A 19102-nucleotide genomic window follows, 5' to 3' on the forward strand; every position below is an offset into this window, starting at 1 on the left:
CATCCTCTCCACATGGCCAAACCACCTCAGTGTGTTCCTCATAACGCTTCCTATCACATCCACATCAACACCACAACGCTCCTTTATATCCTCATTCGTCAGCCTGTCTCTCCATGTGACTCCACAGGCTCCTCTTAAATAACTCATTTCCACTGCTCTCACTCTTGACTTGTGTCCTTCCAACAGCATCCAAGCTTCAATTCCGTACGTTAGAGTTGGTATCACAATACTGTCATGCAGTAACTTTTTCACTTCCATGCTCACTACCCTGTTTCTTATCACTGCTTTCAAGGAACCAGCAACCTTTCTTCCCTGCTGTACCCTTTCAAGCACTTCACCCTCCAAACCTCCATCCTTACTCATCACACTACCCAAGTACTTAAACGTACTCACATTTTCCAATTCCTCACCATCCAACCTCGCTGTACATTCACTGACTTCACCTCTCTCAAAGACCATCACTTTACTCTTCCCTACATTCACCTTTAGATTCCGTTTCTTACACACTCTCTCAAACTCATCCACCAAGCCTTGCAGCTCCCCTTCGTCTTCACTCAACAACACAGTATCATCTGCAAACAACAATACAGGGAGTTTCCAAACACTATCCTCTCTCACCAGGGCCACTCCAACATCCACTACCCTACCTTGTACCTCTTTTATTACCCCATCCATGTACAGATTGAACAACCATGGAGACTTGACACATCCCTGTTTCAACCCAACCTTCAAAGAGAAAAATTCACTTAGTTCACCATCCACACACACTGCAGCCTTCACAGCATTCAACAACTTTCCATCTACTCCATATATTCTTAACACTTTCCACAATCCTTGTCTATCCACCCTGTCATATGCTTTCTCCAAATCCATGAAAGCCGCATACAACTTCTTTCCCTTCTCTAGAAACTTTTCCACTAAAGATCTGAGAATGAATATCTGATCTACACAACCTCTTCCCTTCCTAAAGCCTCCCTGTTCTTCTCCAACTAATTTCTCTGTTCTTTCTCTAACTCTGTCAATAAGTATCCTACCATACACTTTTCCTATTATACTAAGAAGACAAATGCCCCTATGGTTACCTCTATTTCCCCTTTTCCTTTGTACAAGGGAATAATTATACCTGACTTCCAATCCTCCGGGACTCTACCTTCCTCCCAGGCCAATCTGCACATCTTCCACATCCATTCCACTACTATCTCTCCCCCATGCTTCAGCATTTCACCACACACTCCATCAATTCCTGGGGCTTTCCCCAATTTAACTTTCTTCATTGCTTCCACAACTTCTATCCTACTGATTTCTTCCTGTCTTCTCACCTCCCTCCTTCTTCCAGCCATTCCCCAGCCACTTATACTCGCATTACTTCCATCCTCTACTTTCAACAATTCCTTAAAGTGTTCTCTCCATCTGCTCATTTTTTCTCCCTTCTCCACTAGTAACCTACCATTTTTATTTTTCACTCCCCTGCTAACTTCACTTCCACCTTGTCTTACTCTTTTCACCTCTCTCCAGAACATTTTCTTACAGTCCCTCTACTTTACACTCAAATTTCTTCCAAATTCCTCATCCACTCTCTTCTTACTCTCTCTTACTAATCTTTTCACCTCTCTCTTTCTTTCTACATATAACTCTCTCTTCCGCCTCTCAACCTTTTCCACGCCCCTATTTCTCATCCATTCATTGTATGCTTTCTTCTTTTGTGCCACAGCCTGTTTCACCTCTTCAGTCCACCACGCTGTTCCCTGCACCCCCCTCCGTCTTCTCTTCCTTCCACACACAACATCACATGCTGCACATATTTCTTCTGTAAATATTCTGCACACACCTTCCACGTCTCCCATCTGCTCCAATTCATATTTGCCCAATCGTTCCTCCACTTCTCTCTTATACTCTGCCTTTTTCTCATCCTCTTGTAACCTTTCCACTCTCCTTGCAACTACTCCTTCCTCTCGTCTTTCCCTTCTTCTATTCCTCCAACTTACTTGAACTTTAATTCTGGCCATCACCAAGTAGTGGTCAGAAAGTCCACTCCCCCAACCTCTATACATTCTTGCATCCATTACACATCTTCGCATCCTTTCATCCACACACACATAATCAATCATTGCCTTCCTTTCATTCAGTTCACCACCCACCCTTCTCATCACTCGCCGTGTATACCTGTGGATCATTTTATGCCTGAAGAGGGTATTGGCTATCACCAACCCCCTCCCAGCACAAATGTCCACTAACGCACTCCCATTCTCATCTATCTCAGCAGGCACACCCCACTCACCAACTATTCCATCCACCTTCACATTCCCAACTTTACCATTCATATCACCAATCAAAAACACTCTCTCATTCCTTCCAAACTTTTCCATCACACTTCTACATTTGTCCAGAACTCTTCTCTCACTCTTCTAGCACGATCTTGCGTTGGTGCATACACACACACAATCGCCCACATTTGTATTCCAACTTTCAACTTTACCCACACAATCCTTGACCCAACTGATCCATACTGTCTTATGCTCCTCTTCCATCTTTTACTCACAACTATACATACTGCTTCCTTTGCCCTCTCATTCTCACCTACTCCTGCATATATACCCCATCCATACTCCCATTCTCTCACATTTTCTCCTCTCCATTTTGTTTCAGTTATTCCACATACATCCACTTTCGCATCCTCAAGCACCTGTACAATCTCTCTCTCTTTCACCTCATCATTCGCTCCCCTTACATTCCAGGTTCCAATTACAATGTCCTTTGTCCAGTCCTTGGTCGTCATCGTTTGGTCAGTCCTTGTCCGAGGCTTATTGTTTGTTTTTTTTTAGTTAGTTGTTTTCCAGGGAGGGGCACTAACCCTCCGCTGCTTAATTTTTCAATTTCCATATTTTCCTCCTGGGTGCATTGGTTCTCTTCTTCACTACCCGCTTCTTATGCTCCATATCACATATTAGTAATCTGTGTTCCTGCACACACTTTTTGCTCCATATAACTTTAATATTCCTCATTAACCTATCAGCCCTTCTGACTTGGAAATGGCCAATCTGGCTATTATTTCCCCTAGACTCATATGTAATCAACCTACTCACTCTTTTCCTAAAATGTGTGTTGTCCATAATCATATATAAAAGAAAAGAATATCATTGGCTTCCATCAACCTCTGGGAATAATGGAAAATTATACTAGCCAGGCATTCCCTGGATGTTAAACAGAAGGCTAAAAAAAAGCTGAGGAGTGCTTGAAAACTTCTCTTTTCATTAGAAATGGGATATGGCAACACCACTACCTAGTATTTGTGTTGCAAACAATCTTATACCACTATGACACACGAAAAGGGATGATTATTATTCGGGCTTCATCTCTCCTATTTATTTTCCTAAATTGAGCGGTGTGGACAGCTTCCATTACGTGACCAAGGCAGACACATGCAAGTATGTTGGAGCCTTTATAAATGATATAATACAAAAGACATCAAGGACCCTTACTATAGATCTGTGGTCTATCCACCCCACATGAACATTACTGTATGATTAAACCAGAAATCTAACCCTGCATTCTTCCTACCTGCTTAGCACCTGCTGGCTGAGAGAGGAAGTTGTGCTTCTGATGGAAGCTCGCCCACGATTCTGAAACACAGAATATAATATTTATTCACATCCAAGGTTGATGCATACAATTATGATGGAGCCTTTATATATAAATATGACAATATGGTCTGATACAAAAATAAACACACTTATTTCTACTGCATAATTTACCACTTTCATATCTACTTATCTTTTCTTTTTCCTATTTTTCCAGAAATATTTGAGCTACCATTCAGTCCTGCATATTGTCAACCAGGCTTGGGTTCGAGTACATTTTTCTGTACTCGAGTTCAAGTACGATTACATTACGGTATCACGAATCCAAGTACAAGTACTCCGTTTTATAGCTGAACTCGAGTCCAAGGATGAGTACATTTGTGCTGTACTCGAATCCAAGTACGAGTACATTTTACTGATTTAACCTCAGTTGCTTTCAGCAGTTTATTGTGTGTATGTAGGTATGTGTATGTAGGTATATATATATATATATATATATATACATATAATTGTATATATATACAGTACCACATACATGTACTGTAATAAGATAATTTTTGAACAATTTCCATCCCTGTGTCCTGACTTGGCCTGGTTTTGATTATCGCCTTCCCCTCCCTCCCCCTCCATCAGGGTAACAGCGACCATAAAAGTCAAAATGATTCCGGAGTTGAACTGAATGTTCGACTTTATTCGCGAGGAGTTTGGCGCGAATCTCCCTTGATAGGCTTGGGTCGCTCTGCCTCTCAGAGACACAGCATGCTGTCCAGGGCTCCAGGCAGCTGTTTTTCACTCCTTGCAATTAGTACCAAGGTGCTAACATATTAAAAGCAGCTTATCAGGAGTTGGTGGGCGTGGCTTTACACCACTTGACTCACCAACCCAGGCCACTTGGCCTCTCCAAGGACACACCATTGTTACCCTCACCACTTCTATATATCATGGTTGTACTCGAAAGTACTCGTAAAATTGTCGAGTACTTTGAGTCCGAGTACAAGTACAAGTACAAGTACTATGGAAATTTTAAACCCGAGTACAAGTACAAGTACATTATATTGTGTACTTAAGTACGAGTATGAGTACAAGTCCATGTACTCGGACCCAAGCCTGCTGCCAACACAAAACACTTCTAGTGTTACAAAATGTTGTCAGTCAGCCATGATTCAGTTTGGTAGCTGTTGATGTTGCGGCCACTGGCTTACGAAGACATGATCCCAGAGGAAGTGCATGAGGTGATCTGTGATGTAAGGGGTGCATTCATAATGAAGAGTGTGGGTTGGGGATGAGTTATACAGTACAGTACATCCCCCTAGTATGTGCCTATATAGGTGGCAGAGGACGTCGCGTACTAGGAATTCGCGTACTGTGAATACATAAACTTATAGGAAAAATTACATACGGGTGGCACCCCCCTTCATGAGCAACCCTTGAGATACCTTTCAGACCTAAGTATTGTACTAAACAGGGGAAACTATCTAAGACATTACCTAAGATAAAGTAAACCTACAAGATCATGGCTTTACTAGGTAAATCATTGGTGGTAGGTGGTAGCAACCATCAGCCACTCACTTGATGTAGTGCTGCCTACTTCTTCCTTAGCCTTTATCATTCTTTTTCTGTGCCTGCCCTCCTCTCGTCCTATATCTCCCATCTTTCCTGTCACTTCTTATTGCTCTTCTTTCCTTTACAGGTGGCTTTACATTGAGTGACATGCCAAATGGTTTCCTGTAAGCCAAGAGACCATTTACAACGCTGGGTGGTAACCATATAACCAACCCATACATGCTCCCTACGTGTCAACAAGTGGGTTGGTGGATGGTTAGTGCCCCTCCCCGTAAAACCAATAACTCAAAGTCAAATGGCCATCCCTTACGGGATTATGGCATCTGGCAATAGATAGATAGATAGATAGATAGACCTTTACCTGTTATCGCTTCTTGGGGAAGCAATGTCGCATACTCGGGGTAACCCCAATTTGGGCCACTCTTCGTTGCCCGTCTCGCTTACAAAGAGTTCAATTAGCGTACTAATAAAAAATACACACACACACAAAAATATAGGTCCTCGTGTACAAGGGGGATCGTGTACTCGGAACTCGCGTACTGTGGGGATGTACTGTATTTTGTGTTCCTCAAGATGGACATTTCTGTGGGATACATTTCTGGGAAAGGTTCTTGTTTGATAATGCTAACTAGATATTATGGATGGCTAGGGTTGCCAGGTGCACTCGTGGATGCTTGTGTTACATCGTGGTGGATAGTAGGGGATGGATATACAGTAATTCCTCTAGTATCCGACATAATAGAGCCAAAGGCATGTCCGGAAAGTGGTCCTGTCCGGATAGTGGGCCCCAGCCTCCTGGATTTGTACTTAAGGACCCTAACCCAGCCTAACTTTGAAAGTCACCTAAATAACTCCCTACCGGAGCACCTATTTAAACCTATTTAACCCTTCTCAGGTAAACCTATAATTTTATCCTTACTTAGGTAATGTGGAGTCTGTCAGACCCCAATCTTTAAAAACTCGTCAAAAATACTTACAACAACTTTACTGAAACAATCGCTTTTACACAGCTTCTGTAGGCCTTTTCCTTCAATTTAGTGCAAAATGTATGGAAATATTCATTTTCGTTTTTAAAGGCTCCAACATGCTTGCATGTGTCGGCCTTGGTCACCTAATGGGGGCTCTCCACACTGCATGATCCATTGCAGCCTCCCTGTTCAGTCCCTTAACCCTAAGGTCACACTTAATGACCTCGTCCCATGTCTTTCTCGGTCTACCCCTCATAACCCCACCCCCAATATTAACACTTCTCACCTTCCTCACCCAATTATCATCCCCCATCCTCTCCACATGTCCAAACCACCTCAATCTACCTCTCCTCATCACAACACCAATACACTCCAGTCCCATCCTACCTCTCAACTCTTCCATTGTAAACCCAGCCCCTCCAGGCCTTGGACACAGAGACGCACTGCACATCCACCTAATCATTGTCATTTCTGTACGTCTGAGCCGGCGAATATCTTCCTCCTTCACTGCCCAGGTCTCACTGCCATACAGCATTACACTCCTAACACATGTTGCATACAAAGACCCCTTAGCACGTAGGGAGAGCCCTCTCAATGTCAGGAGAGGCAAGAGCTCCCAGAACTTCTTCCAACCACTTCTCACCCTAGCCACAGAGCTAGCTCCAGCCCCACCTCCAGCACACAACATGTCTCCCAAATAACAAAACTCTTCCACACACTCAAGAGATTCACCAGCAAGTTCAATCCTTTCTCTCCTGACAATCTCCACCTGCTCACCCCGGCACGCCATACACATAAAATCAGCATTATCTTGCAGTCTACCTCTGATACCACTACATCTCTTATGCACCCATTTATCACACACACACCGCACAAGATGGAATTACTTCCCACGCCCTTGTGGCAAACTGCACATGGCCACTCTCCCTCGTCTTTGACAGTACCGCCACCAACCCTAGATATCATCACTTTTGTTTTATCTGCATTTACCCTTAAACCCTTTTGCCCCATACCATCTCTCCACTTCCTAAACCTTTCCTCCGCCTCCCATTCATTCTCTGCAAACAACACCAAATCATCAGCATACAACAACTCCCATGGGAGTCCGTTTCTAAAGTCACGTGAAAGGGCTTCAAGTACCATGATAAACATGGGACTCAAGACTGACCCCTGATGCACACCAACATTCACGGAAAACTCATCACTCAAATCTCCATTCACTCTCACCTGGGTGTGAGCACCCACATACATGGCCATAACCACCCTAACCAGCCACTCCTCCAAGCCAAGCTTTCTCTTTGCCCACTTCACCACCTCACTAGGGACTCTGTCAAAGGCCTTTTCCAAATCAACAAAAACAAAATAAAGATCCCTTCTCCTACCAATATATTTTTCCTGAAGCTGTCGAACAATGAATATGGCATCAGTGGTCCCCTTACCTGGCATAAACCCAAACTGCATCTCATCAATATTCACTCTTTCTCTAATCATACCTTCTAAAACTCTCTCCATTACCTTCATTATCTGATCTAAAAGCTTTATACCTCTATAATTTCCTCTTTCCAGGGCATCACCCTTCCCTTTATACACATTTGCAATTACACTCTTCAGCCAATCATCTGGGACAACACACTCATAAATAATCCTATTTATCAGGTCAGTGACTAAACTCACCCCTATATCGCCTGAGGCCTTCAACATTTCGGCAGTCAACCCAGACACACCTGCTGCCTTCCCCACCCTCATCTTGCCTATTGCCTCACTCACAGTAGCAGTATCAATCAAAGGCCAAGGGCCAGACACTGGATCTGCTGGCTCCAAACCTTCCCTGTCCCAGTCAAACTCCTCATTCAACAACCGATTATAATGCTCTCTCCATGCATCTTTAATATCCTCGCTGTTCACCACTACCCTTCCTTCATCATTCTTCACACACTGCTCACCTATGATATCCCGATTATCCCTCTTCACCTGACCTGCCACCCTAATTATATTTTTCCTTTCCCCATGATTTAGGTTATCAAGTAATTGTCTCTGTGACTCAGACTTTGCCCTGTATACCTCTCTTCTAGCCCTACACTTGGCAGCCAAATATTCCTCTTTGCTACCACCCTTCTTCCATTCCCGGAAAAGCCTTCTTTTCTCCTTAATTGCAGCTTCTACACCCTCATCCCACCACCAAATTACTTTATGTCTTGGTGGTCCTCTTGTCCAGCCGCATGTTACGTCAGTAACTCTCAAGAAATTGTTCTTGAGGGCTCTGTACTGTTCATTAACGCCTCTGTCTACAGCTCCCTGATCAGCCACCACTCTCCTCAACTCGCTATAGAAGGCATCCCTTACTACTTGGTTTTTCAGCTTCCATATTTTCCTCCTAGGTACATAAGTCCTCTTTTTCATCACTTGTTCTTTAAGCACCATATCACAAATCAGTAGTTTGTGCTGCTGCACACACTCCTCACTTCCTATAACTTTAACATCCCTCACTAACCTCCTATCGGCCTTCCTAACCAGAAAATAATCTATCTGACTCCTATTTCCCCCAGACTCATATGTAATTAACCTACTGTCTCTTTTCCTAAAATATGTGTTGCACACAATCATGTCCGCTGCCTCCCTAAACTCGAGTATCCTTTCCCCTTCTGCATTCCTTAGACCATACGCACATCCCCCATGCACTCCTTCATAACCTTGTGCTGCTTCACCTACATGACCATTTAAGTCCCCTCCCAAAATCACAATCTCATCATCCCGCATACCACCCACTACACGTATTAAATCATCCCAAAATCTATCTTTCTCTGATTCATCCAATCCTGCCTGTGACGAAATATTTTATGGAAAATTAAATGAAAAAACACTGACAAATTTTATACCATCTGAAATTAGTGGCTGCCATACCAACACCGATATGTTCCACCAGTGTTCTATCGTTGCATGCTGTACAGTAATGGCCAATGTTTCTGTAAGCAGTAACAGAACCACGTCATAAAAAAAAAAAAAATTTGTATGGAAGATATATATATGGGAAAATAATCAAAGGTTAGGTAAAGTGGGGTCCACTGGACCCCAAAGGCCCTTTATCGCTAAAACAGAGCCAGATCCCGAACTGACCCCATCACCTCCCTAAACTAGTCTACTAGTCAGGAAGGTAGAGGGAAAATCAGATCCCAAGACCTTATAGTAATATATGAAAAACACTAAGAAAAATAGAGTGGGGTCCCACAGACCCCACATTACCTGAGGAGGGTTAAGACCCTATTCACACCAATAATGGACATAACGCATGAAATAAATGAAAAGGAACCAGAGAATGAGGAATTAGAAGTGACTGTACCTCAGCCAGGGTACTTACAGCATGTCTGTGGCCACCTTCTTTTTGGCTTTGGCAGTGGTGAAATTGCTCTTGAGGTACATACAATAATCCAGTGTTGTGCTGCACTTACAGTAATTCTTTGCACTGTGAGTTATAATTGTCTAACACTGCACATTCTGTTAACTGCACCATGCCAGTTTCAACCACCAGTTTGCACTCCACAGTTAATCCTTTGCACTCAAAATTCTAATTTCTTAACACTGCACAACACTGTAAATTCCCGTGTGGGCTAGTGGCGAGGTATTGCAGTTTATTCACTGTTTATTCACAAAAAACGAGCACATGCAGCATCCACTGCAATAAGCATCTACTCACGATCAAAGTTAGGAAGTGACTGTTGGTGAGGGGGAAACAGAGTTGCCAGATCCCAATGGCCACATTACCAAACTCCTCAATTTTCATTACCAGATTTAACTTTTCATTACCAATTTCGTAAAGCTAGCATTTACTCTTCACTAATTATATATACAAGTGGAAATACATGTAATCACTCTCCTTATAATTAACAGCATGTTGATTTTTTCACGCTATGTAGGCTAACAGATTAATCAGAGAAAGCAAATAATCCACCATCTCCATCCTGTGTATCCTCATACATGTGACAAATCTGTTTGGTAATGCATTATTCTGATTCATTACCAAATGAATTTTTCATTACCAAATTGGCCCACATTTGGTAATGAAAAATACCAAATGGCAACCCTGACAGGAGAGGGGGGAGGGGGAAGGAAGAAGTGGTAAAGGGGCCGTGGTGTAGACAGCTGTTCGGCGTCGTGCAGCAATTTCAAATTATGGGTGGGAAAAAATTCGGATTTTTTTTTTTTTTTTTTTTTTTTTTTGGGTTCCGAAGGTCCAGGCCCACAATGTCCAGTAAGTGGGGTGTCCAGAAAGTGGGGTGTCTGGAAAGTGGGCATCCGCATAGTATGGGGATTACTGTATTTCAAGCATTTTTTTGCTGCACAAAAGTGCTTGTTTCATTTTTCTTAATGGTGGTGGGTGGTGGAGAGTCGTAGTATGGCAATGAACACTGTACTTTTTGTTTATGTGGACTTTTGCATCTTGCTATTAATATGAGATGTTTGTTTTGTGCCTTTTGAGCTTTTCCATTTTGTGTTTGATGTAGGAATAGCCCAAGCTGCCAATAAATTTAATGATGTGCAACTGAACGGTCTATAAACTACTTCCAGTTAATATTCATGTTTGTCAAAAAAGTGGGGCATGTATGTGTCTTCAGTGCACATGTCTTGTAAGCAGCATTTGCACTTGAGATGCTTATGTGTTAAAGAAAGGTTATGTGTCTATCTGTTGTAAGTCCTATAAAATAAGATGTTTAAAGGGGTGATAAGTTAATGGGTAGTTGTTGCTGTTATTGCTGTTGTGACTCCAGGCTAATCCCAGCACAAATCAGGTGGACTGCAGGCTGAAGCTGCCCTTCTCCTGCAGTCCACCACCCTCCTCATGAGGGACAGTGAGGTAGCATAAGGATGTTTATATAACCAGCCAACCAAACATCCTGGTTCCACTACAAGAAATGTCCCTCTCTAGCAGAGATTAATGAGTTGCTGTTGTTGTTGATCAACCCCACTCTGAATGGCTAAGCAGACCCATCATCTGCAGGCAAGCAACTGTCCCCGCAGGGTTGTCCCATGCAGTGAACTGATGTTCCCCAACAGATGACAGCGCCTCATCACAGAGAAGCACAGTGAATAATGTGGTGGTTTGGTTTCTGAATGCATGCCACATTAGTGTCTCTCCACCAAAGTAACAGCAGGCTCCACTTGACCCTGTAAATTGGTAATATGGTTACCGCTCAGTATTGCAAATGATTTACTGGGTTACAGGAAATCAATAGGCTTGTCACTCAGTGTAGAGCCACCTGAAGTGGAAAGAAGAGTAGTAAATGGTGACAGGAAGAAAAGGGAGAAGTAGGAAAAGAGCAGGGCAAACAAAGAGACAGAATGAGAAAGGAGAAGGAAGAAGTAGACAGCACTAAATCAAGTGAGTGGATGATGGCTGCCACCATCTACCATCAGGTTAATGTGTAAAGGATAGATCTGATTCAAAGTTAAAAGAACATAAAGGTATGTTGGTCAATCTTTTTTGTATCAGCCACTGTTCCAGAGAATGGATATATTGTTGAACCTCACTCCAAGTCATCCTCAGTCTGCCTCTGGGTATTCTTCCTTCCACATTCATATCTGTGACATTCCTCGAACAGTCCCTTTCTCCCCTCTGCTCATGCTGTTCAAGCCATTTAACCTACTGGTTTGTATCGCATCTCTAGTAATTTTAGGCCACATCTCTCCTGCTGCATATTATTCTTACTTTTAACATTTAATGACATCCATCTGAACATGCTCATTCCTAAGCACTTCAATCTACTCATATCCTCTTCTCTCACAGGTTAGGTTTTGCCGCCATACAGCATACTCCTCATACATGTTCGTTAAGAGTATTGTTGGCATGAAAGAAGAACCCCTTCATTGCCGCAAGAGATAGCAGTTCCCTAAATTTCTCTCATCCCCTTCTCACTCCACCATCTGAGCTCATTTATTGCAAGTTTTTGTCTACACAAGACTGAATTCCTCCAAACTCCCTTTTACACACAGCACAAGGCCACACACCTTGTTCCATGACATTCCCTCCTTCACACATACCTTTGTTTTACCAATGCTGTACTTTCTTTCAGTCCCTTTGGTTCTATCCCGGCCTTCCTCTTCTTGAATTTCTCTATCCTCAAAACTAAATCATCAGCATATAAAAGTTCCCACAGTAGTCCACTTCTAAACTCTTGACAATAACAATAATAATAATAATAATGAAAATCATGGTTGGTGGGGATGCTCATCACCCACTCACTTGATGTAGTGCTGCTCTCAGGTGCCTGCCCTTTCCTTTCTTCCTTCTTTCTATCCTTCCTCTACTGTCATTCTCTCCTTCATTCTTTCCTCTTCCTTCTGGCTGTGGGTGACTCTACACTAAGTGACATGTCAAATGGTTTCCTGTGCAGTAGGAAACCATTTACTATGCTGGGTGGTAACCATATAGCCATTATGGTGCCTGGTGGTTTAGCAGGCAATTAAGGCACTCCAATCGGATTGAGCCGGTGCAGGTTTATATCCAATGGGTGGTTGGGGTTTATTGCTCATGTATTGCCACTCAGGGATGAGTGATAATAACAATAATAATAATAATAATAATAATTATTATTATTATTATAATAATAAAAATAGCAATAATCATCATCATCATCCAGACCTCCTTTCCCATCCTAGGGCAGGGTGAGGGGTAGCAATGTCCAGACAGCCCAAGTTTGCCCAATCCAAGGGGCCACACTTCCATTCACTTATCATTCAAGCCCCTGGAATCCTGGCTCTATCTGATAAGCCAAAAGCTTTCACCAGATTCTGTAGCTTCACATAAACGAAAATAATAATAACAATCTGGTCTTTTGTTTCTCAAAAGTACTGGTTCTTCCTAACGAACTGACATAACACTCATTTAACTTCTATAATTACAGTCAATCCTAAAGTAATATGGACGATATGGACTGGACAAGGACCGTGGTACTCAAACCCACGCCACTCAAACAATATGTTTGCATGTATAACGGTAAAATGCAGTTTGACCACTTTCCAAAACTCGCACTTATACCCATTCTTACCACCCTACCCCATATAAATTACCCCCTACTTATACCCACCATCAGGTAAAACACTGAAAGAGATATATAGTTGTAGTGTAATTATGAACATGAAACAAAATAAACCCACTTAGCAATATTAAAGAAAGCTGGCTGAACACCCCCAATACCATAGTTACTGCTGATTTCATTGACTGAACATGATGTCAACATACCAAACAAACTCAAGTGCATACAATTTAAAACCATAAATAGCAGTGGATGCTTAACTGTAGTCACTGAAAGCTAACTGGGAGGCTACACTCCCCAGACCCCCTCATGATCATAACCTACCTCACAGCATGGAAACTAAAATGTCTATCTATCTATCTATAGCCCGACGCCCTAATCCTGCAAAGGGTGGCCGCAGACAAAACGCCTCCAAGTCGCTCAGTCACCCACCATTTGACTACCCTCCCCCCAACTCACCCCCCCTCCCTCATATACCTCTCAACTCCATCCCTCCACCTCATCCTCGGTCTACTCCTCCCTCTCCCTCCCTCCACCTCACCTACATACACCCTCTTAGTCAGTCTTTCATTCTCCATTCTCTCCACATGTCCAAACCACCTCAGTGTATTTCTCCTAATCTTCTCAACCACATCCACATCTACCTCACAACGTTCCTTCACTTCTTCATTCATCAGCCTGTCCCTCCACGTCACTCCACATGCTCCTCACAAGTAACTCATTTCCGCTGCTCTCACTCTTGACTTGTTCCCCTCTTGCAAGGTCCACGCCTCACTTCCATACATCAGGGTAGGGATCACAACACTATCATGCAGTGACTTCTTAACTTCCATACTCACCTCCCTATTTCTCATCACTGCTTTCAGTGTACCAACAACCTTCCTTCCCTGCTGTACCCTTTCACACACTTCATCCCCCAAAGTTCCATCCTTCCTCATCACACTACCCAAGTACTTGAATGCATTCACATTCTCCATATCCTCACCATCCAACCTCACTGCACACTCTGTGACTTCATTCCTCTCAAACACCATAACTTTACTTTTGTTTACATTAACTTTCAGCTTCCTCCTCCTACACACTGTCCCAAATTCATTCACCAAACCTTGCAACTCCCATTCATCTTCACTCAACAATACTGTATCATCAGCAAACAGCAACACCGGAAGCTTCCAAATCTCACCCTTATTGATTAGGGCCAGCCCCACATCCACTGCCCTACCTTGCACCTCCTTTACAACCCCATCCATGTATATATTAAACAGCCATGGAGACATCACACAACCCTGTTTCAGTCCCACACTGAGATAAAAAAACTCACTCAGCTCACCATCCACTCGGACAGTAGCCCTAGCTCCCTCGTACATACTCTTCACAGCACTCAACAATTTCCCCTCCACTCCATATATTCTTAATACCTTCCACATATCTTCCCTATCTATTCTGTCATAAGCTTTCTCCAAGTCCATGAAGGCAGCATACACTTTCCTTCCCTTCTCTAGATACTTCTCCACTACACATCTTAGAACAAATATCTGATCTACACACCCTTTTCCCTTCCTAAATCCCCCTTGTTCTTCTCCAACTTGCTCCTCTGTCATATGCCTAACCCTATCAATGAGTATTCTACCATATATTTTACCAGTCACACTAAGAAGGCAAATACCCCTATGGTTAACATATACTTCTCTCTCCCCTTTTCCTTTGTATAAAGGAACAATTAAACCTGATTTCCAGTCCTCTGGAACCCTTCCCTCTTCCCAAGCCAATCTACACAACTTCCATATCCACTCCATAACAATCTCACCCCCATACCTAAGCATTTCACCACACACTCCATCAATTCCTGGGGCCTTTCCCAACTTGATCTTCTTCATCGCTTCCACTACTTCCGCCCTACAGATCTCTTCCTCCCTCCTCTCATCTCTTCTTCTCCCAGCCATTCCCCAGCCACTTATACACACATTGCTCTCACTCTCTACATTCAACAAATACTCAAAGTGCTCCTTCCATCTCCTCAATTTCTCTCTCTTCTCCACCAACAATCTATTATTCCTATCTTTCACTCCCCTACTATTTCCCCTTTCACACTGCCTTACTTTCTTTACCTAAAATGTGCATCAGGTAAAACTTGCGCCAAAACAGTATCGTGCGTTAAGAGTGTTCGTTGATCATGGTGCGTTCAGCAATTGTCACACAACCGTGCATAAAGCAAATATTCATATACATTACAGAGGAGATAATCATTAAAATATGATACAGGTTAGCAAAACACCACTTGGTGATTAAAGCAGAACACTTCATACTTCGTAAAATCTAAAATACACACAGTATGAATAACATTACTGTACTGTACTTGAATCTTCTATTTTTTGACATTTTTTAAAAACCACCATTTTAAGAAAGCCCACTACATATGCTAATCTATAAAAAAAATAACAAAAGATCCTGTCAAAGCTTCATTCCAGTACAAAAAAAGGAAACTCTGTACCGCATCACTATCATACATAATAAACAGCAAGAGTTAGGCTAGGTGCCTGTGTGTTGTTGATGAGTGGCTCCCTGGCACATTGCCAGGGAGCCATGCTCCCCGACCCCAATGTTGTTGTCAATGTTTAGTTGTTGCTGCTTCTGCACTTCCTTCTTCAACATCTAAGTCGAATAATTACGTCCAGGGCTGAAACAATGGAGCTGACCTCATCACCAGAGGTGGATGTACCCAGATGCAACCAGGCCAATCAAAACGAGTCTGGCAGGTGACGTCACCGAATGTGACCTCCAAATTACGTTGCATGGCCAGCTGACACTTTCTGCATAAACTCGAGATTTTCCCCATGGTGATTATGACCTGTTGCATTATGCTGACCATGTAAGGAAAAAAAACGTGTTACTCAACCACATGTTACTCAAGGACTAAGTTTACAAAAACTGTGACTTCAATACAGACTTCCTCAGAAAAAAAAAAAAGGGGACAGCAATTAAACCCTACAATTGTCCATCACACTACCTCTCCCCAAACTGTAGCTCCTTGAAAAGTAGAAAGGCTTTGAGCTGCCCTTTAAAAAATTCAACAGAAGACAATTACAGTATCTCATGAATAACAGAAATTTATTACATAACCTAGGGGCTGTATAGAAGATAGACTGATCAAAGAAAGACAACTAAAAACAGCTACAGGCTCAATGAGATGCAAGGACTCATCTTCATTTCTTAACTTTACACATGGGCATGCCAACTAATGTTTTAGCAATTCTGTGTGATACTCTGGTCTGCCAACTTTAGAACCTTTAAAGTAATGAGATACAGTTTAAATTCAATTCTAGTCTCAATTGGCAACTAGTGAAACTTAATTAGAAATGAAGTGGTCAGAGTTCTGAGGGGAAGGCCAAAGATAAGTCTTGCAGCTCTATTCAGCACAGACTAAACCTTCTTTAACAGATTATTTGAGAGGCCAATACATAACCATTTGCAATAATCGAAACGAGACAAGTCCATAACATAGCCATGTTAACTGGCAACATCTATTCAGCAGTTGTCTCACGGAGTATGGAGTTCTTAAGAGGAGGCCAAAGATAAGTCTTTCTGCTCTATTCCACACAGACTGAATCTTCTTTAACAGATGATTTGGGAGGCCAATACGTAATCGCTTACAACAACTGAAATGAGACAAGACCACAGCATGGACCAATATTATGGGGCAACATCTATTCAGCAGCTGTCCCACAGAGTAAAGATTTCTGATTTGCAGATTACAACCTCTGACAACTTGATTAATATGTTCTTTATAATTTAGTTCTAAATTAAAATACTGTAATCTCTCAATTATCCAGACGACCAGTACCTGGACAATTCATTACCCAGACACTGTGATCTGGCTGTTCCAAACCATTATTCGTACATTTTTTCCCACTATCTGGATAAAATGCTTGCATCCATTTGCAAAGTACTGTCGCACGATATATTTCCACCCGGACGGGTGGAAATAGCCTGGTGCCACCGCCTTGTCTGGCTGGTCAGTTTACCCTACATCTGCCAGAGACCTCCTTGTTTAGTCTCAGTTCCCATGCGGTGCAGTAAACAGCTGTTATAGCAGCACATGTGGTGGTTTTTGTGGTTGTTCCCTATCTGCTTCTGGCCTTGCTATTCCTTGCATGCCTCTTCCTAAGGTGTGCGACGATGGCCCCTTCACCAGCAAAAAGGAAGAGGGTAGTGTTGACTCTTTAGAAGTGGGAGATCCTGGGTAAGATTGATGTGAGGAGGTCGACTCATGAGCACTGACACTGAATTTGTTCTAGCTTACTGTACTGTTCCATGACTTTATTCTATTTTACCATGATTTTATTCCATTTTACCATTATGTTTTGTGTGCCCATTGCAATTTTAGGTCTGCTTGCCCAGACAGAACTGTTAAACAACAGGGACACTGGCTTTCAAAGTTAGGTTGTGTACAAATGGGGGCCAGGGTAGAAGTTAACTATCTGGATGAAGCCACTACCCAGACACACCCTTGGCTCTATTACATCGGATAATCGAGGGATTGCTGTGTACACTCAAGTCTCAAAATTATCTGGATGAAGTTGCGACTTGCTAATCTTCAGAGTCAGAGCATTATCAGTGTCACCACCCTTCTGTTTCCTTGAATAATGATGATTTTTGTTTTACCATCATTCAGCTTCAGTCTCCTCCTTGTGACCCAGATTTTAATATTGGTCTTCAAGGATTCTACTTTATTTTTGGTATCATTAATTTCTCTTATCTTAACGCAGATCTAAGTGTCGTCAGCAGTGAACTGACAAAACACTGCATGTGCATCGAACAGAAACAATAAACTACTCGTAGAAACTGTGAATGGAACTGGACCTAAAACAGATCCTTGTGGAATTCGAAACAGAAGGAGAACTGAGAACAAGTAAGTGTTGTTTACAACTACCGTACTCTCTGAGATCTGTCAGACAGGTATGACTAAAGAAGCAAAAAATCATCATCATGGACACCATAAAAATGTAGGTCATTTAGCAGCAGTTCATGATCTGTACCAAAAGCAACAGACAGGTCCAACAGAACCAAGAGTGAGGACATCCCACTGTATGTGTTTAGAACCAAACTGTCATGAATCTTTGTTAGTGCAGTTTCAGTTGAGAGGTATTTCCTGTATGCTGACTGACTGGGAGGAACAACTCTGTTTTGTTCCAGCAATGGTACAAATTGATCCAGTAAGGTCTGCGTAATAATCTTGGACAAGAATGACAAGTCAAAAACAGGATGGTAGTTTAACATGCTCTCAACATCAAAAAGTTTTACAGCAATACATTTTTGCCCATTAATGACCAAGAATTCCATGAACAACACAACGTACTCTCACAAATGTAGCTGTCTCTTCATACAATTTCATCACCAACTTGATGATTTAGTCAATACGTAGATTTCTCATAGCCCACTTTACTACCACCCTCAGGTCTCTATCTGACACTTCTCCAAGTTCACAAAAATGTAGTACTGTACAGTTTTCTATTCTCTCTCATGAATTTCTCTTGTAGCTGTCAGGCAAGAAATACTGCATCAGCCATGCCTCTTATCAAGCTCTGAATAACCCTTTTTAAACTTTCATTACCTCATCTCAAAGCCTAAACTCTCTGTAATTACCTCTCCATATCATTATGTTTACCTCTATACACATTGATAATGACAATGGTCAGTTAGTTTTCAGTTATTGTTGCTTCCCTTACGACTGCATTTATTAATTCATTTACCATTTTCACATCTAATTCAAAAGCAGCCTTCAGCATCTCAACCAATTTACCAGCCATTTAACCCCTTTTCATCCTTCTGACTGCAATTGTAATTGCCTCTTTTTTAATTTCTGGTGGTGAGGCTTGCATTGGTTCAGCACTGCCAAGACTCCCCTTATTACTTAAATTCCTCAAGTTCTCTAGTTGATTATATGTACCTCACTACTTGAATACTA

General features: G+C 42.2%; 1 protein-coding gene across 1 annotated transcript in view; it reads right to left on the reverse strand.

Annotated features, from left to right (window-relative positions):
- Girdin (protein girdin) overlaps window positions 1-19102 on the reverse strand; it is an 818609-nt gene that overhangs the window by 18171 nt on the left and 781336 nt on the right. The window contains exon 33 of the mRNA XM_080282575.1: window positions 3559-3620. Within this exon, the coding sequence (XP_080138701.1) occupies window positions 3559-3620 (62 nt within the window). The remainder of the gene's footprint in view (window positions 1-3558; window positions 3621-19102) is intronic.

This window comes from Coenobita brevimanus, chromosome 94 (genome assembly GCF_032717465.1).
Source record: "Coenobita brevimanus isolate Jiangsu-jjx chromosome 94, ASM3271746v2, whole genome shotgun sequence".
Lineage (NCBI taxonomy): Eukaryota > Metazoa > Arthropoda > Malacostraca > Decapoda > Coenobitidae > Coenobita > Coenobita brevimanus.